Source organism: Paroedura picta, chromosome 14 (genome assembly GCF_049243985.1).
Source record: "Paroedura picta isolate Pp20150507F chromosome 14, Ppicta_v3.0, whole genome shotgun sequence".
NCBI lineage: Eukaryota > Metazoa > Chordata > Lepidosauria > Squamata > Gekkonidae > Paroedura > Paroedura picta.
Genome location: NC_135382.1, coordinates 19,530,170 through 19,555,720, shown reverse-complemented (window position 1 = coordinate 19,555,720; position 25,551 = coordinate 19,530,170). Strand labels below are relative to the sequence as shown.

At 44.9% G+C, this 25,551-nt stretch overlaps 2 protein-coding genes across 8 annotated transcripts in view; one reads left to right on the top strand and one right to left on the bottom strand.

Annotated features, from left to right (window-relative positions):
- Positions 1–14,897, top strand: part of CNOT1 (CCR4-NOT transcription complex subunit 1) — a 76,231-nt gene extending 61,334 nt beyond the window's left edge. For all 7 annotated transcript variants that reach the window (XM_077310244.1, XM_077310249.1, XM_077310245.1 and 4 more), the window contains 10 exons: positions 5,336–5,584; positions 6,986–7,149; positions 9,313–9,430; positions 10,144–10,245; positions 10,347–10,520; positions 10,857–11,006; positions 11,679–11,859; positions 12,924–13,056; positions 13,581–13,715; positions 13,843–14,897. In XM_077310244.1, coding sequence (XP_077166359.1) covers positions 5,336–5,584; positions 6,986–7,149; positions 9,313–9,430; positions 10,144–10,245; positions 10,347–10,520; positions 10,857–11,006; positions 11,679–11,859; positions 12,924–13,056; positions 13,581–13,715; positions 13,843–13,921 — 1,485 coding nt within the window. In that variant the 3' untranslated portion in view covers positions 13,922–14,897. The remainder of the gene's footprint in view (positions 1–5,335; positions 5,585–6,985; positions 7,150–9,312; positions 9,431–10,143; positions 10,246–10,346; positions 10,521–10,856; positions 11,007–11,678; positions 11,860–12,923; positions 13,057–13,580; positions 13,716–13,842) is intronic.
- A 432-nt stretch (positions 14,898–15,329) lies between these two features.
- On the bottom strand, positions 15,330–24,642 carry SETD6 (SET domain containing 6, protein lysine methyltransferase). Its single transcript, XM_077310251.1, has 8 exons — positions 24,399–24,642; positions 21,699–21,843; positions 21,216–21,357; positions 20,189–20,383; positions 18,807–18,930; positions 18,290–18,470; positions 17,738–17,880; positions 15,330–16,777 (listed from the first exon to the last, which is right to left on the bottom strand). The coding sequence occupies exons 1-8, from the start codon at positions 24,546–24,548 to the stop codon at positions 16,463–16,465; spliced, it is 1,395 nt and encodes a 464-aa protein (XP_077166366.1). The 5' UTR covers positions 24,549–24,642; the 3' UTR covers positions 15,330–16,462.
- Positions 24,643–25,551: the final 909 nt, after the last annotated feature.

Sequence of the window (25,551 nt, the reverse complement as noted above, 5' to 3'; positions counted from 1 at the left end):
GGAGAGATTCCTTTGCAGCTAGCATTTAAAGCGTCTTCCCAAATCTATGAATAAGGTCCCAGTTCAGTTTTTCCGGCTAGCAAACAAGTCCGATTCTAAGTATCTTTTTAAATCAAATAGTTTCACATGGTCCCAAATTATCTCCTCTTTAGCTCAGTAGCACATAGCATATACCCTGCACGGTCTCCTTTTTGTTTGGTGGTTGTGCACCACAAGATGTCATTAAGGACAGGAAAATCCTCACAAATATTCCAAGTTGGCTTTTTAAATAGGCTGGAATCATAGTCATCTCTTTTGCTTTAATGGATTGAAGGTGCAGAGTTAACTGCCACACAACAGGTTTGGAACAGAAAAACTAAGCTCTATAGTTCTGTGTTGTGGTAGTATGGCCTCCGATATAGTAAATTTTCATCTCCAGGAGGCAGAGCCATGAACATGCTTTTAAATACATCAGGTTCCCACATGATGGTGGGGCTTCTGCCTTTCTAGCTGCTGGTGCCTCAGTTTATCACAGAAGCCCACAAGAGTTGAATTCTCTGAAAGGGGCAGAGACTTAAATAACCTCATCCAAAGCATCTCCTCACACATAGAGTTCAGCAGAACAGCTGTCTGGTGGAGGGGCTTGGACCCAAGTTGACAAACGTCATGGCTGCACATTTTGGGATATGAGAAATCGACTTATCCGGGTGCCCACCCCAAGAATGTTAGCTCTCCTATTGCCTAACTGCCATCCTTCCCAAAATTACACTTTAGAGCTGAGGACCTGATTCAGGAACTGGCAGGTAGACCCTGGCCCAAGAACTCACTTTGCTCGTCCATCACAGTTTCCAAGCTCTTTGGAGAACTTGCACAACCAAAGGCCCTAGTTGCCCTGACTAAAAGATATATAGCCAAGTAATCTTTCAGCTTTCAGTTCTGCAAACCACTCCTTAGGAGCCTAGAAGCTGCAGACCTAGATGGCAATTTCTGAGGCAGCTGGCAGAAACAGTTCCTCCTTTAGAGCATCTCTTCTTGCCCCAGAGGGGGGAACAAAATGTAATGCCAGACCACAAAGCCCCGCCAAGACAGGGGGCTGTCTCCTGTACCTTATCAGACTTGGGAAAGAAAAAGTCAGTATCTGCCAGTTTTGTGTTTAGGAGGAATGCCAACTGTCCATCCCTCTCAGTGAAATTAGCTCCTATGCTGATAGTTTTCCCAGCTGAGTTCTGGGAGTTTGATCTCACTCTGAATCAAAGCTGGAACATCCATCTGGCTGGAGCTTCAAGCAATATTGCCTAGCGTTTCTTCCCATCTCAGACCAGATTAAAAACAGTGATGTGTTCAATAGTATACCTGCACAAGCCAGTGGGGCAAAAGGATCTTTTTTATGGGGAGGAAACCAAAGAAGCTGGTATGGGCAAAAGAACCTAGATACACAGTCCTCTCCTAAATATTCTTCCTGATGTAATAGAATATGTTCAGCCCTTTACTTTCGGAACTGTGCTTGGGCTCACAAAGTAGTTAGGACTTGAACAGAAGCAAAAGAAACTTGGTCTTAGTCCAGTTAGGCAAAACCAAGTGTTCATTTCTGAACTTCATCTGTGGTAATGATAGCAAAAAAAATGGTTAGTGGGGAGATATTAAATCAAAAGTGGTCTGTGAAATGCTGTCCAGAAGAACTGATCCTAGTGGTCCAGGACTAGCTTTATCTTAGCTTCCCTGAAGTGCAGCATGCCTTCTGACTTCTCATTCTTGCCCTTTAGGCTTCTAAGGGCCAAGGAATGGTAACAACCCCTTGGAAGAGTTTGCTGGAGACCCAGAGTAAAGTGCAATCAATATGCAGTTGAAGCCCTGGTCTCTTTTTTTATCTAGCCCATAGTCTTTGTAATAAGCTGTGGTGGTAGAAAGTGCCATCAAGTTACAGGTGATTTATGGTGACCCCCATACGGCTTTCAAGGCAAGTGACATTCGGAGGTGGTTTGCCATTGCCTGCCTCTGCATCTCAGCCCTGGTATTCCTTGGAGGTCTCCCATCCAAACACTAGCCAGGGCTGACCCTGCTTAGCTTCTGAGAGCTGATAAGATCGAGCCAGCCTGGGTTATTCTGGTCACACCCTGTCTTAAGTTAGCTGAGAGCTAATAAGGTTCAGCCTGCAAAGATGATGAAAATGGGACTGCTCTCTCCCTTAAGAGTGGGAGGTGACATTAGACTTGGCCTCTGTGACTTAAAGTGCATTCATCTAGCTTTAGCTGGATAGAGGAAACTTTGCCCCCATGCTCTAGTAGCACTTGGATTAGTCTGTCCTGATGTGATGGAACTGTCTTTAAACTGGTTTAGAATGTAGGAGCCAGATTCTTATATGCCATTTTTCCCTACCCGAAGAAGGCTCAAAGCGGCTTACAGTCGCCTTCCCATTCCTCTCCCCACAACAGACACCCTGTGGGGTGGGTGAGGCTGAGAGAGCCCTGATATCACTGCTCGGTCAGAGCAGTTTTATCAGTGCTGTGGCAAGCCCAAGGTCACCCAGCTGGCTGCATGTGGGGGAGCGCAGAATCGAACCCGGCATTCCAGATTAGAAGTCCGCACTCCTAACCACTACACCAAACTGGCTCTCTCAGTTAAAGTACACTTACTGCTCAAGTATGGATCAGAGTCATATGAATGAACTACTCTTTATATACCTTGGTCTTAATCCACTTATCTCTCATATATGAACCTGCCCCATTCTTCCAAGTGTGCTGTGGACACCCTGTTACAGATACCTGTACATTCAGAGATTTACTTGAATGGTGATTGGTGTAGCACCTTCTTTGTGTCAGTGTCCTATTTATGAAGTACTTTCTGTGCATCATATGGCATTAAGGTTTGTATTTTAGGTGTCGGAGAAGAGCACGCTATTCTTTCATATATTTGCTGTATGCTTCCCCCCTCCTGCTTTTATGGTACTGCTCTATCTTAATCAAAGTTAGAGCACAAGAAGCTTTGGGGGAATAGATCATTAAGAATGTCATTTATTAGACTGTAGCATGGCAATGCTGTGAGCCAGGGCTGGACGAGTAGGTAGGTGATCACCAAGTTCTGTGCCTCAGTAGGGTAGCACTAGACTTGGAGTATGTACTCTTGAGGTTCAGGTCTAAACAAGCAAGAAGTGACTCATCTAACCCCTTTTTTTAACCTTCCCTATACTGTGATGGAAAGAAAGCATGAGAGATATTAGGGCTTTGGGCCCTGTGCCTCTCAGCTTCCATCCTCCAATCCTAATCTCATCCGTCATCAAGAATAAGTTGCTAAGGAGTTTTGTTCCTTTGCAAACAAGTATGTACACAGCTACTTGGGATTCAAAATAAATGCTGTTGTGACCATTCTGTTTAATCCTCTGTCAAGTCATTTTGAACTACATTGTGGCCAGAGCTCATAAAACAGGATTCTGGAGTGAGAAGAAATTAGGGCTGCAGAATATTTGTCTCATGATACACAACCCCCAGCTCTAATAGTCACTCTCTCAGACACACAATAGAGAGGGCTCAGTTATGACCAAATGCTTTTTTTGTGTCATTGGAATGTTCATTGAATATGCAGAAATCTCAACCTTGTATACGGTAGCTGTGCTTTACAGAATCACCAAGTAGGTCATTAAGAGTAAGATGCTTTTAATGAATGTGATACTGTACTTATTGGTTTCAGTGGTTGAAAGACTAAATGGAGGGTTTTTTTAAACAAATATATCAACACGAAAATCTGCCCTAAAAGACCTATAGCATTAACAAGAGCTTTACGTCATATTTCTAGCACACAGTCCAGTGTGTCTGTCAAGTTTCCTTTCAGCAGGTGATAAGAGAAGGATCACCTCTTATGATTTCAGTTAAATGCACTAACGTTCTTGGTAGATGCATGTACAAAGATTGTGATGCTATGCAGAACCCTTCATGCAGACTGGAATTTGGAGGCTGCTCTGGGCTGGTGGCTTGAAGTGACTCTTTGCTCTTCTGATGACTTTTTGTTCCCTCTGTGAGAATTGCATTTCCAACATCCCCCAGGGCTTCTGTTACCCTTTGAATGAGGCAAATTCAGGCTCTCTCTGTTGTGTTAACATGTTTGTATAAAAGCTCACTATAACTGTAGACGTGTATTAAAGCAATCCTTGACAAGTTTTCTTTGGTTCCAGAAGTCAGCTCAGAAATTTAAGAAACAACCACAGTTCAGCCTTCAGGATTGTCTATATTCATATTTTCCAACTGTTGCTACCACAAGCCCTGTATTAAAACAGCATTTCCTAACAATGTTGAGCAATTGCTAATAATGGATAACCAACATCAGTTGACATAAATGTTCAGAGAGACCACGGTGTTTGTCTCCACTAAAGAGACAACGTTGAAAAATGTTATTCTTACAAATGTGAGATCCCTCTGACTAGTTTGTGTGTTAAATTTTGCAGTCAAAAAGAAAGCTGGTAACTTATTGCACAAGAATTAATTGCTCAAGTCCCTTCTTCCTTCAGGGATTCTGGGAGAAGTGGTGGTTGTAAAAGCTATTCCTTTCTGATTTAAGAAACAAAATTACACTTGCCTTTATGTTAACAAAATATGAGTCCAATAGGACCTTTAAGACCAACAAAGAAGGTGCTATTGGACACAAATTTTGTCATAATATTTCAGACCAACATGGCTACCCACTTGAATTTGCCTTTATGTTGTTAGATGAGTCATAGAAGTGTTATGATGGGCACATGTATGCCTTGTCCATTAAGACAAAGAGAACCTGAAATATAAGATATGATACGTTGTGAAGATTATATCAAAATGCTTCATTGCATGTGAATAGTAGTCAAATTGCACTTACAGTCACTATCTATATATTCAGTGAAAACACAACCTGTCCTGTCAGAAGGCTTCTCACTGTGATGCTACAATTCATGGTTGAAAATTTGCTTGTTTTGCAAGTATAACAGAGAGACAACTTGTCCATTGTAAAGTGAAAACTGCATCCTCATAGTCTGACCCGGCTGCAGTGGCACAGATATGACTGAGCCAGGGACTTTGTGGATGACATGGTTGCTTTTGTGGCAGCACTGCCACCTTGCCACATAGCTCCTGTATTCAGATGCTATCAGTGTGATGTGAGGCCTGGCTATGAGGAAGGGCTTCCACACTGCAATGGTAAGTGTAGGGCCTGGCCTTGAAGAAGCAGCAACAACAAAAAAATTCTCCCTCTGCAGAATTAATGTTGGAATTAATTTCTCCCTCTGTTGGAATGAATGCCACTAATCTTTCAGTTTACATATTGGGAATAGTGCTGGGTTCTTTTGGACCGGAGACCAATCCTGCAGGTCTGAGTTTGTCTTTTGTCTCCGAAACAGATGCATCAGCAAGGAATCTTGAAGACCGACGACTTGATCACGCGGTTCTTTCGCCTTTGCACGGAAATGTGTGTGGAAATCAGCTACCGCGCTCAAGCAGAGCAGCAGCACAACCCTGCTGCCAATCCCACCATGATCCGTGCCAAGTGTTACCACAACCTGGATGCCTTTGTGCGCCTTATTGCACTGCTGGTGAAGCACTCTGGGGAGGCTGCCAACACGGTCACCAAGATCAATTTGCTCAACAAGGTCAGAGGATTCCCTTTTCTTCTACAACAGGGGTAGTCAAACCTGTGGTCCTCCAGATGTTCATGGACTTCAATTCCCATGAGCCCCTGCCAGCAAACGCTGGCAGGGGCTCATGGGAATTGAAGTCCATGAACATCTGGAGGACCACAGGTTGACTACCCCTGTTCTACAGGACTTGCTTGCCTTCTTGTGTTTGGCAGGTTGGGAGAGGGGGCTGCGCTTCAGAAGGGATCCTTGAGCTGTATGAAATAGGACCTAGTTCCAAACATTTGGAAATATTTTGATGTCAGCGTTTTGGGACTTTGTCTTGGGCCTCAAGGATTACACACCATAGAATTTTTGGTTGCACACATTTATCAAGTCTGATAGTAATAATCTGTTGTGAGTCATAATCAGAGATGTGAGGGCCTGGAGAAGTGGGGTGGAAAAACTTCAGAGAGGGAATACTTTTCTCCCTTGCTTCATCCCTCTGACCTTTTTTGCCTGACTGTTCCCATTTTGAAAATCAGAAAGTTGACAAGCACTGAAAAAGAAAACCACCTGTTAAATATTTTTGTTTGGAATAATTCAGATTCAGCTTATTAGTTAGCCATTGGCCATTTCAAGCAAATTGACTGTTATATACAAAATCAGTTAAAATTAAAACATAAAACTGATAAGATCATGGGGAGTTTAAAAGTTGTCAATTGAGTTCCTGTGTGGTAGTATAAAGTTACAGAGATAAAAAGGAACCATAATGATTAGGGTTTTAGTCCCGATTGCACAATTTGGACCTAATTTTCCTAGTGGCGAGAGCAAACAGTGCAACTCTACTGGTAACGTAGGCATCAGTATCTGATAATAGAAAGATCATATATTCAGTTTTTGAGAGGCCTGAGGTGGTAGGGAGAATTATTTTAATAAACCTGCCTCTTGGTTCATCATAGAGGGGGCAGTCCATTACATAGTGCATGAGATCCTCGATCATTTCCCTATCAGGAATAAGTAAAACGCTTTTTAATTTACTCAGATAAGATTGCATTGAATTAAAATCTGCAGCATTAGACAATGTGAGTTAGATGTGACTTTGTTATTAATTTGGTAGTCACTAATGAAGGTTTAGTGTCTGCAATGTTAAGAAGTTTAAATTGATAACCACATATGCTTAGTTATTAGATAACGCTTGCTACCACAGTTGTGGTTTGTTTTCCAACTTTATTTTAGATGGTAAAAACTTAAGATACATGAGCTAATGAAGCAGAGGCTGCAGCAGTTCATAGCTTGCCCTCTCTCTTTTTGAGTTTTTTAGAAAATTGAGGCTTTTATGCTCTTAAATTACATAAATATAGAATGTTTATAAACATATTATCTCGGTTGATACTCAACTAGATCAATAAAGCTTCTGTTCGTTCCTCTCTGTAGGTTCTTGGGATAGTGGTGGGAGTTCTGTTGCAAGATCATGATGTTCGTCAGAGTGAATTTCAGCAGCTCCCCTACCACCGCATTTTCATCATGTTGCTGTTGGAATTAAATGCCCCTGAACATGTCCTGGAAACAATTAATTTTCAGACCCTCACAGCATTCTGGTAGGTCATATTGAACTTCTGTCAGCTCTACTCTTAAGCTGTGATTTGTTTTACTCTGCTTAGCCTTGAATGTTGGCATAGCAAGAGAACCATCTTCTGTTTTCAGAACGATGCTGATTAGGTAACATTAGAGAGTATGTGGAATTCTGTTCTTAACTAGGCATTCGTCAGTTCTGAAGGAAATGCCAAGACTCTCCTGGGTGTCCAGAGAATAGTTTTTGAAGTCATGAAGCATTGTGCAGGCTACCTAGTTTTACCTGGCTGCAAAACTTAATCCGGCATGTAAAGGCATCTGCTTATGAGAACTCAGCAAGGTCACCAGCATTATTCCTCCCTCCCCAGTGGAAATAATTTTTAACCCGTTGCCAGCAAGAGCAGATAGATGCTGAGAGTTCTTGCCTGCCTGCCAACCCAAAGGGCTCTCTTCAAGGTTCCTGAGAACATACCTAAATAGTTGCTGCCCTACCTCGTAATTAAGATCACTGATTACAGTAAAAAAAAAAAAAGCAGAAAAGAGAAACTTGTTCAAGAAACATTTAACAAGCAAGGCAAGGGTGAAATTGCAGAGAAATTGTGTGTTGGGGAAAAATAAAGGAGATTATTCTGGCTCCTAAGACTCTCACTTGTCTGCATGAAGACAAGGATGCAGGGACTATTTTTCCCATCCCTAATAGAGATAATTGATGAACATAACATGCTGGTAGAGCATGGAGGACTGGGCTGAACTAATGATTCTGATCGCAGAGTAGGTGGAGAACATAAACAAACAGGGAGAGAGAACTGTGATAGGGTGTTGTCTAAAAAAGAGGGGCCACTACACCCCAAACGATACCGAGGAGCAATACAGAGTGCTTTTAGCTTGCTTTTCTCCAGCTAAGAACTGAAGGTGGTGAACATAGTGTTATAACCTATCCATGTCAAAAAAACCCAGTGCCAACAGTTTGTTAATTAAAATGTACAAAACAAACTGGTAGTGTCCCCACGATCTTCAGCTGTCAGGGAGGAGTCTCCTGAATAGTTCAGTCTTGAAGAGTGAAGTGGTAGCTTTGCCAGGATGCTCAGGAAAGCATTTGGAAGCACAGGAACTACAACTAGAATTTTAAAATTATTATTCACAGTTTTACAACTGTCTTTCTGCCCACCCAGTAGTGAGGATTTTCGCTAGTCTTGCTCTTCGTGTTTAGAGGCTCAGAATTATTATAACTGCGGGTTATAATTGCCTCTTTAAATTGGCTGCCAAGTTGGATATTCAGTTGATAATGCTGAAGAAATAGGGTAGGAATTTTCCTGCTCATCTACTTTTGAAGGTGTGGGGGAGGGGGGCAGAAGAGTGACCCTGTCTTCTAACCAGGCAGCAGTGGTATCCCAGATGTGGACACCTGGAAGAATGGGAGTATACCATAAGTAAAAGTTCTCACTTTAGAAAGCCTTTTGCACATTTATTTTAATTGTGATTGCATATATATTTGGGTGTATATGTATAAATAGCTGATAGGTTTTAATAGTCAGTAATGAATTTTAACAAAACATTTACTGCTACAGTTGTATGTTTTATGCCACCTTCAGGAAAAATGGGATATTGTAACATTTATTTTGTATACTTCTGCATATTTCCGGGTTTTTTAAAGCACAGTGATAAGTGGTTTTGGAGGGGTTGGCACCAAGGAATTAACAACCATTGAGAGAGGAGGTTCTCCAGTTCCCTATTCAAAAACTGCTGACTTCTCTGCCCAAGTCTGCTTCATTAGCTACTTATTGTCTTTTCACACTTTTGTGGGTGACAGTGCAGCCAAGAAGCTTACTTTAATTCTTAGGGCGTGTTTTTTTTTTTTTAATTTTAAGGCCATTTTCAGATGTAACATGGTTTGTCACTGTATCTAGTAGTAAAAGGACTGGTCAGTCACAGAAGCAGTGAAACAACACGGTTGGTTGGGAGTGCTTTCCAAGTATGTCAATAAATAAAAACTCTGTAAATTAACTAAAATAACTGGCATGGTGACATCAGAGTGTGCTCCAAGAGCATGTAGTTTTGAGAGCAGCTCTGAGCGTGAGTGATACAGCTTTGTTAGTAGCATACATTCTCCCCTTGTTATACAAACCCCCCTTAAGTTATACAAACCCCACATAAAACTTGTGTGATGCAATTTTTCTTTTCTCTTTCAGTAACACATTTCACATCCTGAGACCCACAAAAGCTCCAGGTTTTGTTTATGCTTGGTTAGAATTGATCTCCCATCGGATATTTATTGCAAGAATGCTGGCACATACACCACAGCAGAAGGTGTGGCTGCAGTTTATCTTCTGTAATTTATGAAGCTTCTGCAGGGAATAAGGATACATCTTGGTTTCCAGGTTTTGTTTAACTAGAATGTTTTTACGCCACTTTTTTAATGTCTGCTGTTGAAGTACAACGTTCATTTGTTTTCCCATATTTTCATTGTGTAACCGGAAACTGCAGATGGTTTATTTTCGTAGATTGCCTAAATGGGTATAGAAACATGACTGAACCAGGAAGCCATCTTAGATGAACGGTCTACAAGGCTGAAAATTGTGGATTGCTTACTAATAGTACCTTTGGCCAAAGTGTGCTATATTATTTTGGCAACCTTAGCATGGTCAGTCCAATAATACTGACTTATCAGTCTTTTTTCTCCAAGCCCAGAGAGGGTTCATCCCATAAGGCACACAGCTTCCAGTTAAATGTAAGAGATTAGATAAGAGCGTAGTCCAGGGATAGTCAAACTGCGGCCCTCCAGATGTCCATGGACTACAATTCCCAGGAGCCCCTGCCAGCAAATGCTGGCGGGGGCTCCTGGGAATTGTAGTCCATGGACATCTGGAGGGCCGCAGTTTGACTACCCCTGGTCTATCTGACTACTGGAATACAATGCAAATGTTTGCTTCCACCTCTTTAATGTTAAATGGAAGCTAGGCTAGATATTATCAGGAGGCCTGAAAAGGTCTTATAACTGTGTTCATGTGATTTATTTGCAGGGCTGGCCAATGTATGCTCAACTGCTGATCGACCTATTTAAATACCTGGCCCCTTTCCTGAGGAATGTGGAACTTGCCAAACCTATGCAAATTCTCTACAAGGTAAATTAATGCTGCCGTACAGAAAAGTTGCCTGTTTTGTATGAGTGATGTAAGGATACAGCTGGCGGGGAAATAACCTTAATCCTTTTTTTTCCCTGTAGGGTACCCTGCGTGTGTTGCTGGTCTTATTACACGATTTCCCAGAATTCCTCTGCGATTACCACTACGGGTTCTGTGACGTGATTCCTCCAAACTGCATTCAGCTAAGGAATCTGATCTTGAGTGCCTTCCCACGAAACATGAGGCTACCGGATCCCTTCACTCCTAACCTTAAGGTAATATGCACCTCGGCACAGGTGAGAGGTTTCACCACGTCCTTGCAGCCAAACCATTGCTTGGGTTGGTTGAGAGATCATCCAAGAGGGATGTGATTGTATTGCTTTGTGGCCGCCAGGATTTTAAGAATTCAGATAACTCTGAGATCAACTTAGAATGGCTGGCTGACTGAGCAGTTGCAGCGCTACGCTCATTGTGGGTTAATAAAAACAAATGAACAGAAAACACAACAATTGTGTAAGGGATGCCAATAGTGTGGCTCTTTGTAGCTCAAGGAAGTATATAGCCAGCATTCTCCAGTAGGAGCATTCTAAAGTGTGTGTGTGTGTTGACAGGTGGACATGTTGAGTGAGATTAACATTGCTCCTCGGATCCTCACCAACTTCACGGGAGTAATGCCCCCTCAGTTCAAGAAGGATTTGGATTCCTATCTCAAAACACGCTCTCCAGTCACGTTCTTGTCCGACCTTCGTAGCAATTTGCAGGTGAGGCAATTTCCGTCAATATTTATTTATTAGGGGGCAGAATTACACACAGCAAGTTGATAATAACATAAAATGTGTAGCCAAGATTATATAATGGGTATGCAGACTGATTGGGCAATCCCCCTAAATAATAGCAGCTGGGGAGGGTTCAGAGAGCTCCGTCACATCTCCCTGGAAAGCACAATGCTCACATTCCTGTGTGGAAAATAGTTTGGTGGGCTGCTCCACAAGTGATCCCTCAAGAAGGCCAACTTGCAGGAGACAAGCAAACAGAGTCTTCCATACATAAATCCAGAAGGAATGGTACATATCCAGCATGCTCTCTCTTGCATGAGAGAGACTGAGCCAGGAATTAGGCAGTTAATTTTCCCGGTTCCTGTGGATGGTGGAAGTTTGCTATGTTAAGGAGTGTCATATGAGGGCATCTTTGCCATTCAGGGGAGTAAGTCCTTTCCTCCATGTACTCCTGCTGGCTATCCTGAGTAATTCTGGGATGAATTGAAGTGACCACTCCTGTAACATGTGGTGTCAGGACAGCTGTGAGAAGACTTGTCCTGTTCCCTGTTACAGTAGCTCGAGATGGGGAAGGCCTTGCACAAATTCTGCAGCCCACAAGAGTCTTCAGAGCTCTGGACTCAGACGATTTGACCTCTTTTGCATTTGTTCCCTTAGGTGTCGAACGAGCCTGGCAATCGTTACAATATCCAGTTAATAAATGCCCTGGTGCTGTATGTAGGTACCCAGGCTATCGCGCACATTCACAACAAAGGCAGCACTCCCTCCATGAGCACCATCACCCACTCGGCTCATATGGACATCTTTCAGAATCTGGCGGTAGATCTGGACACAGAAGGTAAAAATAGCCTTCAGCTTTAGCGGTGGACCCCAAAACAGTTGCCTCGGGAGATGTCAGTACTATGCCCTCTCATGACACTCCCTTAATGTTAGACTTTCTGCTAGACCAGTGGTTCTCAAACTTGGGGTCGCAACCCCATTTGGGGTCGCTTGGCCCCTTCTCCGGGATTGCCAAGTTGCCCACCGCCCCGGCAGCAGGTGGTGGCAGCAGAGTCATGGCAATGGCTGCCTCCACACCGGCTCGATTGCTGTGCGCATGGACATGCGTGCTGTGCTGCCGCTGCCAAGGTTGTGGGTCTCAGTGAAGAAAAGGTTGAGAACCAATGTGCTAGACTCTTGTCTGCTTTTTGTCCAGCCACCTGTGCCTCCCCATGGTTTTGTGTTCTGCATGAGTCTTATCACCAGCTCTTTCCCCTGCCTTTATCCTTGTCCTTTAAAGCAGGGGTAGTCAACCTGTGGTCCTCCAGATGTCCATGGACTACAATACCCACGAACCCCTGCCAGCAAATGCTGGCAGGGGCTCATGGGAATTGTAGTCCATGGACATCTGGAGGACCACAGGTTGACTACCCCTGCTTTAAAGGCCTCATGTCTTCCTGGCTTCTGTCCCATGTTGCTTTCTCTTTTCCTTCCCCCAGTTCTGTTTGTCCTTGTGTTTCAGCTGCATTGGGGAACCTCTTGTGTATAATAAATTGAAGCAAAATAATTTGTTACCATGGCGTAATTTTTGCATACTTATGTCGTATAAATAATTTTCTAAAATACTACATTGAAGCTCATTCAAAATTAAGAGATTTCATTGGGGCTGAGCCTACTGCTCCCCTGAGCAAAGTCTGAATCAGCATGTTTTAATGGTTGCATCAGTGAGTTAACTACTTCCAAGCAATTAGGTGGAGAAATATTATGTGCTGCACCCAACCCAGCCTGTTGCTTCTTTTTCATTAAATGGAGTCAAGTACGGATGGAAGTAGGACCCAATTGCATTGGCTTTGCCTGAACTTGTCGCTTAGGAGGCGGTCAAGCGAATCTATTTTTTTTAACAGAAATACCTTTTTTTTCCAGGTCGGTACCTCTTCTTGAATGCCATTGCCAATCAGTTACGGTACCCCAACAGTCATACGCACTATTTCAGCTGCACCATGCTTTACTTATTTGCGGAAGCCAACACTGAAGCTATTCAAGAACAAATCACCAGGTGAGAGGGGTCTAAATCTCTTGACCTGCTTCTTGTTGAGTTCTCTCAGACTGCAGACAAGGAGTTCTACCAGTTCCTGGGTTGTACAGTTTCTATTCAAGACCATAGGCTGTGGACCTCTCCCCCTCATACATAGGGATATTTACATGTAAGAGGGAAGGCTGTAGTTTGCTAGAACTTTTCAGAGATTTTGGAGGAGGTTTGTATAAAGGAGCATTGAGGCAGGCCAACCCTCCTTGGCTGACTGAAATGATGAAGTCTAGGAATATGACAGCCAAGCCCAAAGTCTGAGAAGTTCTGGATGAGCTTTTGTCTTGGGCTGGCAAGGAGGGGCAAAAGCAAGGTGGAAGGTTTCTTCCCCTCTTCCAGCAGCTGCATTTATAGAAGAACCTCCCTGTTACAGGGATGCTGCTCTTTGTTTCATTGAGGGGTTTCCAGAAGCCGGTCCCGCTGCCTTGTGCCGTGTCTCTCCCCAAGCAGTTGCCCACACGTCATCTCATTTTCCTCTTGTTTTTATTTTATAGGGTTCTCTTAGAGCGACTGATTGTAAACAGGCCTCACCCATGGGGTCTGCTAATTACCTTTATTGAGCTGATTAAAAACCCAGCATTTAAATTCTGGAACCATGAGTTTGTTCATTGTGCTCCAGAGATTGAAAAGTGAGTAATCAAAACCATTGGTTTCCGTTTTATTTTTAGTGCGTGGGGTGTGGGGGGGGGGCTTCAGTATGCTCCTTTTGGGGGGAGGATGAGTTGTCTCGAAATGAAGTCTCTGTCCTTGCCGTAGGCTGTTCCAGTCCGTGGCACAGTGCTGCATGGGGCAGAAGCAGGCACAGCAAGTGATGGAAGGGACCGGTGCTAGTTAAGAGGAAGTGGACGCTGAGTCGGAAGTAGGCCACCCCGGAGGTCTCCATCCCATCAAGCTGGCAGAAGAATGCGTGTGGGTCTTCCCCAGAGCTTGGAGGCCACGCCCCCTCCTCCCTCTCCATGTTGGGCTTACATCACAGATCTGTGTGTGACGAGTCTCCTCCTGCGTGGGCATGTTCCAAAGTTTAAAGCAAGTTTTTGACTCTTGGCCAAAATACAGAATATGCTGTGAATATAATTTCGAACTATTGTAAATACACAGAACAGAAATATTTGTCTGGACTTTGGGTTTGTGCAAGTTTTGTTTCGAGAGAGGCACCACCCCCAGCGCCTGGCCAGCTTATAAGGAAGTGGTGGCCGCTGATGCCAAGTTTTTCTCAAGGGCAGATCTGCTTGTCCCGACGTTCCCAGACTCCCAAAGAATATGGAAAAGCCAGTTTAAATATTATGTAACTTATTTTTTTTTCTTGTGGATGGGGGACCTATAAATCACAAAAGTTGTTAAAGGAAAAGAAATGTGGATGTGTTGGAGCACAGGATTCTTTGACATAAAAGGGGGGAGAGTTTAGGGTCCAGTGGGGTACTTACCCCGTATCACATGCTGACAGCAAGATGTGTGGAAGTTGGAGGACTCCTTCTTTCGGCTGGCAAAGATACACCTCAGGCCCTTGTTGAGAGGGCTGATTATTTTAGCAGGAGAACCAGACAAGGCCTGTAGATTTTCTTGACACTTGTAAATTTTGGGATAGGGAGGGTATGAAAATCTATTAACTACTCTCCTTTGGCCACAAAGTTTGAGTTTGTAAAAAGAACAAAAAGGACCAATACAGCCCATTTTGTAAGGATTTTGAATGTTTTGTAAATGTATTGGTCCATGTGTTGTATTTTGTAGCCTTTCTAGTTCTCTTGGGCTTTAGTTCTCCCACTTCTTGTATGTATGCATACTGTAGTTAAACATTAAAGTCATGACCTGCAGCAAGTGTCCTAGTTTTCTCTTCACCTGGCTGTTAAGAGTGTTGGTAAATAGTTCTCTCTGTTAATCAAAAAGGCCCTGACTTCCGCAGCTTTGGATAAATCTGGTTATATTTGTATTCCTCTTCCATGTGATAGACAGAATCTAGCCGAATATTATAGTTGGCCTTCTGGTTACCAATCTGGTTACATTATACCAGCCAGACACACCAGCAAGGCCACTTGATGTATGTTTGTCTTCTAATACTGGCAGATTAAGTAGAATGCCTTTGATTTTTAAAAACAGATGTCATTCCGGCTTGCGGGGTAGGGAAAAGAAGACAACACTGAGAAGCTGTTCTAAAAAAGAATCTCGGATTTGGTTCTGCTATTACATTGGAAGGTTGGGGTTTGGACAGTATTAAAGAATCAGCCACTGTAAAGCCCTTCATTAAAAAAAAAAATCAGAAAACACATTTATATCACAGGAATACAAACCTCCAATGAAGATTGGTCAGAGTATCTTAGCCGTGCCTTGAAGCCACAATAATGAGAACTCTGTTACTCAACATTCTGAGGTGCATATTATTTCAGTTTGCTATGTGCGTCACATCCTTTTGATACACATTTTTTTTGAGGATAAAGCATGGCATGCCTCATTGTTTACTGGCAGTTCACTTGCTTTCATTCCCTGACATCTTGGCTATTGGGTGAAGGCCTGCTTTCTTATCCCATCAGTTTGTACAACAAAAAATGAATGCTATGTTGTTGTGGACAAATACCTAGTCTTATTTCCACACAAGGCCTGAGTCTACATTTCATTGTTAAAGTTTTATATCATACAAAAAGGAGGAGCAAATGAATAAGCCACAGTCTGCCTGAACTTCCTGGCTGGACAGGAATTTGAAATTCAATATTCACTGTTCTGCATGATATGAGTATTCTCCTCCAGCATCAGGATGCAACCTAAAGTTGCACCAGCTCTCTCCCCTGTAAGGTCTTGCTTAGCGTAAACGCAATTCCTTCTGGTGCCTGATTCAGGATGAGGTCCGGGACCTTGATCCATGATGGTCTCTGTAGTAGAGGTGGCCAGGGACAGAGTAGTAGAAGCCGGTCTCTTTTCAAGAAGGGTCAGAACCAATGCCTGAATCAAAACTGCTCCAGGGGTACGAGCGGAAACGGATGACATAGGCTCTGAGGCCGGTTTTGGAGGTCCCGTTGACAGGGCCATTTCCCAAAATGCAGCCTTCAACCTGGGGGATCCTGCATGCTCTGACATATGCCTCAACCAGACAGAGCAGCGGTCATGTTCATCCATGTAGGGGATCTTAACCCCACAGCGGGAGCACTTTTTAAAGCTAGCTTTTGAGGCCATAAGAGAGGTGATTGTTCTTCATGGCAGCGAACAAAGAACTGAGGGTATGGGGCGCTCCACCTCCAATCATGCGTTTTGGTGGGAAGCTGCATGTATGCATACCCGTGACAGGGCAGTAGCACCCCCTATAGGAGCTTAGCTGAAGAAAACATTCCGTGGCAGGCTGCATCACAAGACAGATAATGAAGAGAAGGTTAGAGTTCCACTCGTTTTGCTATGAACTTGCTAGCTCAAGTAACTGTTGCAAAATTTTCTTCTGCCCATAACGCACTTGCATGGCAAACTGTTCCCGGCTGCTCAGTTCTGAAAAGGCCTGCTGGTCGCTGAGCACTTCTTCCTCTGCTTTCAAATCAGAGCTGTAGGCCTGCAACGTTAGCAGCGTGGCATCAAAGAGCAGTTTCTTCCAAGATGCCTTGAGTGTCGGTACCATGGAGAGTGTCAGGTCAGTGTTCCCATTCTCACCCATTTCGTTGGTCCAGCCCTCTTGCTCTTTGAACTCCTTGAATTCCTCTGCAGACATACCCAACACCTAAATCCAAAGAAGGCAGGAATTACTGCTGGTTCTTCAGTGAGAATGCATGCTCAGTGCTGTTGTCTGAGGTAGCTGCTCAAGTCAGCTATGTGGCTCTTGAAATGTTATGCTACGGTTTACTTCTGGTCTCTTAAGACAGGGTTGGAGGGTACCTGATGGTGTAATCTTGCCAAAACAAAGTGCATTTATGGAGTTTGCCATAGTAAAGAAGCCAGTGTAAGTGGCACACAAGACCAACATGCACACACGTGTACATGTGCTCTCATTTTACAGGGAGCTTTGAGTGCACAAGCTGAAGAAGGAGGGAACACACTAGTAATACAGGAGCTTTAGGGTTAGGTTGGGATGCTGGACTCAGCCTTATGGGACTGCACTGGGGGAGGTCGGGGGGGGGCTTACTGGTGCAGAGTACATGGTTTTGGTTTCCAGTGCTTTTCACTCTGTCATCTCTAGTTAAAAAGTTTGAATAGTAGAGCTAAGCTGTCTTAACACACACACCCGTCCTCATTTTGGAGGGTTTTGAGTGAGAGCACAGGATATGGGGAGTGCTTTTTTCCCTTGAATTTAATGGCTGGCTTGAGTTGGAGAGGTTGTGATTTGAGTTAAACACCTACTTTCCATGCAGGAGCCAAGTTCACTCTAGAAGGAAGAATTGGCTAGAAAACATGAAACATTTCTCAGTATGAGACCAAGACATATGAAGAAAGGTTGGGGGAGCTTGGTCTGTTTAGCCTAGAGAGGAGACGACTGAGAGGGGATCTGATAACCATCTTCAAGTATTTAAAAGGGTGCCACATAGGAGGATGGAGCAGAGTTGTTCTCTCTTGCCCCAGGGGGACAGACCAGAATCAATGGGATGGAATTAATCAGTCAGCTGGCAGGGAGCAAGCATGTTAAACGCCACCTTTCAAGTGGAGCATTCTGCCGTCAGCTAAAGCAGTCTACCAGAGCACTCACCTTCAACGCTGTGAACAATTCCTCTTCAGTCAACACCTTCTCCCAGCCAATCACAAACGCTCCTTCCTCACCCACCATCTCCATCTGACAGAGAAGATCCCACTGCTCCAAGACCAGCTCCTGCTCTGCATCCGTTTTTGTAGCTGGGGTGGAGAAAACAGGCCAAAGAACAGTGCAGTTCAAACATGCAAGCCAGGCTGGGTTGGTATGTCATTATTGCATCTCTTAGCCCACAATGAAAAGCAAACTGCTTCCCCATGTTTTCTTTCCGACCTTTCTCTTTACAAAGGGAAGCATGAACAAAGACACAGGCTCATGTGGCTTAGAAGACAGAATGCTCTGCTCTTCCAGCCTGGCAGCAGAGATGTCTCACAGATCTGCCAGTTTCTGATAGGTGAGGCAGGCGGCATGGAGTGCACTCCAATGCCTGCATTAATTGAGGGAAACAAGAGCTAGAGAAAGCCACGAGAGAGAGAGGTGTAGATCCGCTCTTTAAAAAATCCTTCTGCCAGATTGCCAAATAATGGATCTTCGGATCAGGCAGTCACTTGCCTTGCAGAGCGGCTTTGCACAGTGTCAACATTTGGATGTCAGCAGCATCATCCCTATTGCCAGGATACGGTTGAGCAAAGCCATACATGTGGAGGAGCTGCCAACTGGCCATTTGTCCATAGGTGTTGAAGACCTCTTGGCCCTTGAGGATGGGCTGAATCGCCACCATTTTCAAGCACTCCTGCGGAGGGAACAGAGCCAGAATTCACTAGCGGCAACCTGCTCCCCTGGGAATAAGCCTTGGCGAGTCATTTGTTGTGGATATGGAGTCTTTGAAAACTTCACAAGGTATGTCTGTGTGCATGTGACAGAAGGGCTGTCAAATCTCTTCCAACTTAGGAATTGCTGTCCAGCCAGTGAGAGGGCAGAATGAAGAGAATCGACAAGGCAAGATGCAACTCACATGCGGGCATGCACCTGTGCCGCCACTGGGAAAATCCCCTTGCACTAAGCTGGAGGAGATGGCATTATACATAACAGGGCCCAAATGGCTTTACGCACTGTATGCTCTGCTCACCGGGGAATATTCCAAGTTGGCATTGTGGTTGGCCACATGATTCAGAAGGTCTGCCATGGGCACCATCACAGGAGGGTTGGGTGCCTCTTCATCCTCCTCATCTTCCTCCAAAGGCTCCTGGAAACTGATTGGAGAATAAAATGAACAGATGACAGAACAAGGCAACAAGCAGGAAAGAACTGCCCACAGCCCAAGGATCGGCACAGCTGAGAATGGCAAAAGTACAGGAACCAACACCAGACAAGAACTGCAAGGCAACTCCAAAGGAGTTTGGAGGAGGGCAGGATGCTGTTCCCATTGGCTGCAGAGGAAAGGACATGCAGTAATGGGTTTAAACTACAAGTACAACGATATAGGCTAGATATCAGGAAAAAATGTTTCACAGTCCGAGTAGTTCAGCAGTGGAATAGGCTGCCTAGGGAGGTGGTAAATTCCCCCTCACTGGCAGTCTTCAAGCAAAGGTTGGATACACACTTTTCTTGGATGCTTTAGGATGCTTAGGGCTGATCCTGCGTTGAGCAGGGGGTTAGACTAGATGGCCTGTATGGCCCCTTCCAACTCTATGATTCTATGACTCCAAAGCTTGTTCAATTCCTTGTTCAATGAGTAATTAAAATGTGGAATCCACTTCCAAAAGATGCAGTGATGGCCACATAGACAAATTAAGCCCCTGAAATTCATGGAGGAGAGGTTCATCAATGGCTACTGGCCATGGTGACTGAAGGGAACCTCCAACTACAGAGGCATTAACCTGTAATTGGCCCCTCCAAAGTAACAGGCTGACCAGCAAAGGAGACAGAATGCTGGACTAAATGGACCACCAGTCTGACCCAGCAGGGCGCTTCTTCTGTTCTGATTGCCATGCAGTAGGACATCTTTACTTACTACGCATTACAGGTTGCCCTTCTGCTTCTATCCCATCTCTGAATTTATATGCATAGCCTGAAATATTTCTGCTTAAGTTCATTTGAGTTTCACATTCAGTTCTGAGGAAAATCTTTCCCTTAAAGTCTTCTGCAGCTGTCCAGCCAGAGAATTAGATGGGGAATTGGAGAGTGACACAGCAGCACTGACAATTCTCTCCAACAATTCCTTGCATTCGTTCTCCTCTTCAAGCCCAAGAGGGATCCCTCTCGAGTCACTCTCTGTACATACGCAACTCCCTGGAGAGTTATGCTGAAAATTGCAAAATGGGTCACTTGAATTTCAGATGTTGGCACTTCTCATCCCCCTGCACATCCTACAGCACTCAAGTGCTTTTTACTTTGAGAAGTGGGATATAATCTTCAGGAATACATGAAAACCAGTCGAGAACAGCTAGAACAGTGCTGGGGCATCACTTCAGTCTTCCACAGACCATCTGCTATTGCCCTCCCGCTTACCTGTAGGCCATAACAAATGCCACCAGCTTCTTGTACAGTTCCAGTGTATGCACGTTGGGGTTGAAGAGATCTGGGTGGGCCTTCAGGAAGGGTAGGATGATGGAAGAATACTCCTTCTCAATATTAGCCAAGTCTTTGTCCACAGCTTCTAAGATCCCTGTACCCTGCAGAAGCCTCCACCGTTCTTCCTTGCTCCTGAACAAAACAGCAAAAAGAAAGTGCCATTTCCTTTTCAGAATAAATAAATAGCCCGCACCAGTATTAATGCGATGGTTGCCATATAGCACTGGCCACAAAAATACTTACTCTCCTAATTGCCCTCTTAAGTGTCCTTTCAAGTCAATCTGGTTTTCCTTGTCCCAAAGACTGCATGATCTGGTTTCTGTGTACACCCCCCACCACAAGTATTATTCCTCTTCTTCTCCCACCACCCCACTTCAGTAACTTTTCCTTGTTAAAAGAAGTCTGCTTAGTTTTCACTCTCCCATGAAATCTCTGTAGACATTACATATGACATTACCTATGCAGTCCTCAAAGAAACTTCAAGGGAAGATTACAATGTGAGATTGATGAACCGGAGTTAATTCATAAGTTCAGAAAAATGAGCCCCCAGGGCTGAATAGGGACATAAGATTCATATCTCCCTACAGATGAGTATCTACTTGTATCCAATGAAGACAGCTTTGACTCTTGAAAGCTTATACCCTGAAAATCTTCTTGGTCTCCAGGTGCTACTGGGCTTGAATCTAATTAAAAATGATTAACAAGCTTGCCTCTCAAAACAAAGTAACAGTAAAGGGTGCTCAGCATAGAAACACCCAACTACGACTATCCCAGAGCATCCATCCTGTCCTTTTTAATAGTTACAAAACATGGCTCGTGGGTTTTCATGCACTGCTATATGGCCATCAGGCCTAGATAAGTTTTTTTTCTTAGAAGTGCCCTCTTCTGCCCTACACAGTCTGCACTCTTTGCCATCCACAGATGGACACTGATTGAACAGAACCATTAAACTATAGTGTCTTACCAGAACATCGGATGATCCAGGCCAATGAAATCAGGCCACAGGGAAAAATAAGTCCCCCAGTGAGAGTTACTGATTGTGGATTCATGGAGAAGAGAAATCAGGAGAGGGATCCAGCCAGATGGGCTCTCCAAAGAATCTTGTTCTGATGCAGGCAAAGAAGCAAATAAATTCCAGAAGCTTTTTAATTTTCAAGGAACAAGAAACCACTTGAGATTAGCCAAGCAACTGCATCTTTTTTCAGCCTTATTCTAGTAGCAGAACTGGGGGAATATAGCATGGGGGCGGGGCGGGGGAGAACTTACAGGCTTTTCTAATTTGTAAGCATTAAAGTGCATACAAGGGGACATGCAGCTGCTCTGCAACCAAACAGGGCATAATGAGTCATGACAATGCATAGTTGCCCCAGATTTTAAGCTTGAGTTTCCTCACCAACTCTACACTTGCCCACCTTCTGGTTCCTTACATGACATATGTTTCTGGTACCTTTCTCCAGAAGGGAAGATATGGAACTTGTGTGTTGTGAAAGGAGCGCAGTTCTTGGGACAGTGAAAAGGACTTCTCCAGCCAGAAGGTCCTCTCTGGCTATCAGGCCATAATCAGCCACTGTGCCTTCTCTGCTCACGCAAACCTGTAAGAGAATATCCAGAGCTAGTTCAGCTATTCCTTGTTAGGTACAAATATCTAGAAACATCATTTAACACAGATTAGTTAACTATTAACAGGCCACCTATTCACAAGCCCTGAGGATTAAGAGAGGAACAACTCTCTTTACCCACCATGTTACTAGTTGTACAAGTGAAGAAGGAAAGGAAATAATACCAACTGAATCCGGGATAAAAAGCTGCAGTCTTGTGAAGTTTCACTTCTTCTGTACCCCAAGGTGGCTTACTTATAATAGCAAATGCCACCACACTCTTGGCAAAGTATGATTTTAAAAGACTTCTTGATATATGTGTTTAGAAGAAAAACAGAAGTTGGACTAAACTACGGAAGGAAGAGCAAGACATACATATATTTTAAAATATATAACCATTCCAATGCTTTCAACCATGGGAGTACATAAATCTAGTAGTTCTACAATGTCATCAGAGAAGCACACTATCAGATTTTGATAAATTTGGGATTTAATGCTTTGGTAGAAACTATTGAGCATTTCTTCTTTTTCTGTGTCATCTATCTGGATCAGAGAAGAAAATTTCTGAATCCACATCTGAATATCTAACTAACATCTAACTATCATTTAATGACCCCATTAGCAGACCTGGGCTTTGGTATAACATTAATATATGCTGTTGCTGCAATTAAATATCATCCCTGAACAGTGATAACTTTTTGTTATGCTGCTTTTTCTGGTGGAACAACCTATTGGCTTTAAGACCGAGATGGGAAATGCTCAGGAATCAAATCATTTACTGTTAAACAGCACGGGACAGGATTGTGCAGCCATTTCTGGAAAAGCCCACCCTGTATCAGCACAGTCACCAGGCTGCAGGTATCCCTTTTTTAGGCAAAGTGCAACTGACCAAACCTGTCTTGGATGAGATGGAATATCTATTAATTCTCCTAAGACCTAGTAGCTTTTTACATACCTTCCGTCACAAAGACCTTTATCCTAACACTCTGCTAAGCCTACCTTGAAACCTCCATCCATCCTAGGGTAGGAGGATGCCTTCCAGTCACTTTCTGGGACAGCTGACCTGCCTTGTGGCTCTCCCTCTCTCCATTTTACTTGCACAGCAGCCCTGTGACTAGCATAAAGCATAAAGATTCATGCTTTCCTCCCCTCCATTCCACCCTCACGGCAACCCTGTGAGGTGGGAAAGGCCAAGCACACAAGGTGGGCCCAAGATTCTTCCTCCCCCCCCCTTTATTTATTTATCACATTTCCTTGTGGCTCAGGCTGGTTTACAACATGGTCCCATATACATGCTTTGATATAATATAAAATGCAGGACACTCCCAAATTAGTCTCAGCAAATTGCATCAATTTGTGAACATTTCAACCTTAAACCATTTAAACATTTAACCATAACTCAACAGATTGGCCGGACTGTAGATTGTTGCATCTTGCACCACAACAGTACAACATATACAGTAATATGTTGTTATTGTCAGCCATTCAGTCGTGTCCGACTCTTGGTGATCCCATGGCACAGCTGTCGCCACGATCCCCAATCCTGCACCGCCTTCCTCAGCGATGCAATGTTCAGTAATATGCAGTAAAATACAGAACAAGATGTGAGTCCAAGAGCAGCTTTAAGACCAACAAAGATTTATTCAAGGCAGGAGCTTTCAAATGCATTCAAAGGCTCACACCTTGAATAAATCTTTGTTGGTCTTAAAGGTGCGATAATTGGGCTCACATTTTGTTCTGCATATAACTGAACACTGCACGGCATGCACACCTTGAATAAATCGCTCTTGGTCTTAAAGGTGCTATTGGACTCCGATTTTGTCTGCCTATTACTGAACATTGCACGGTTGAGTGCTTGCACTCCAAAGCTCCCACCTTGAACAAATCTTTGTTGGACTGAAAGGTACTACTGGACTCACATCTTGTTCTGCAAAACAACTGAACCTTGCACGGCATGCACGCCTCGGATAAATCTTTGTTGGCCTTAAAGGTGGCTTCAAATTGTGTTTGTGCTCCTTCAAACCAACCCGGCTACAGGGGTAGTCAAACTGCGGCCCTCCAGATGTCCATGGACTACAATTCCCAGAAGCCCCTGCCAGCGAATGGTGGCAGGGGCTCCTGGGAATTGTAGTCCATGGACATCTGGAGGGCCGCAGTTTGACTACCCCTGATCTAGTACTACACAGATGGGCCAATCCAGTGGGCTCCAGTGCGACGGGTCTCCCCACCCGCTGGGGCCCGATTCAGCCTCGGCTGAAACACGTTCGCTCTTCCTGAAATCAGAGGAGACGATTCCCCGCTCAGGCATTTGCACCGCAGCTCTGCGAGGGGAGGCTCCGAAGCGGCCCCCAAAAAGACCTGAGCCGCTCCAGCTCTTCTTCTCCCCCTCCGAGGTGACCGGGAAGCCGGGGAGGCCGAAGCCACCGCCGCCGGGCTCCCTCCCTCGGGCCGCGGCCTTCTTCGCGCGCAGCAGGCAGGCCGGCCGGCCCTGGATCCCTGCCGCTTCGGGAGGCGTTGGGCGGGCTGAGGGACAAGGCCGCGCGGCCTACCTTGGGGCTCAGCACTAGGCCGACGTGGTCGCACCACTGCAGGAAGGCCGCCAAGGCGCCGGCGCCGGACTCTCGGCGGACCCGTTTGGCTGCGCTCGCCATGCCGGGGACCCGTCGCCGACCCCGCCCCGCCTTTTCAGAAGTGCGCATGCGTCACCGGCGAAGCGCCCCGGGTGGCCGCGAGTTCCGCAGGGGCTCGAGGTCTCGCGCGGAAAGGAGACCGCGAAGGAGGTGAAGCCGCCGGGCTCTTCGCTTGCGCTTTTTGCCGAATCACACCCCTCGACTGCCCCCCCTCCCCAGAAGAAGAATTGGTCTTATACCCCGCTTTTCACTACCCGAAGGCGTCTCAAAGCAGCTACAGGCTGCTTAGGGCTATATGGGGCTGAGAGATCCCTGACTGCAGAGAAAAGATGGCACAGGTGGGAATTTGCACTGCAGTTTGGGGTCCACAGGTGGCGATGGAACTTGGGGGGGGGGCGCTCTGGGTGCTCTAGCTGTTCTGGCTGTGTGCTTATCTGGTGCCATCCTTGTCTCTGCAGTCTCTGCCCTGTTAGAGGGACGTAGTGTAGAGGGCCGTGATGCTGGGGGTTGCATGATGCCCTTTGCTGGAACCTGTTCCTGTGTGCCCTGTGCATTCAGTGGTTGGAGAACCATTCCCCGGCACCAGAGGTGTGAGTTTTAGTTTGCCCTCTGCGTCCTCTTTTTCTCTTCTTCAATCTGCTGCTTCTGAGCATGAATGAAGCTTTGCCTTTTAGGGAATATGCCCAGGAATGGGAATCAGAGCCAGGTCTCCCATGTATCAAAGAGCTGACTTTCTTTACTGAGCTGTTCAACCTGTGGTCCTCCAGATGTCCATGGACTACAATTCCCATGAGCCCCTGCCAGGGTTTGCTGGCAGGGGCTCATGGGAATTGTAGCCCATGAACATCTGGAGGACCACAGGTTGTCTACCCTGGATTACAGAACTGTTTTTGCTGCAGGTGCAGTGCAGTGATAGAGTCCCTCCTTGCCATCACCACCCCTGCATTCTGCTGCCTGGCAAAGGGATCTCTGTCAAAGGCAGGCCCATGAAACTTCAGGAAACTTCCTTCCCTGCTGGATTGCATTTTCTTGGAAGAAAGTCACAGGTAGTCCAACATGATTTAGTGACAAG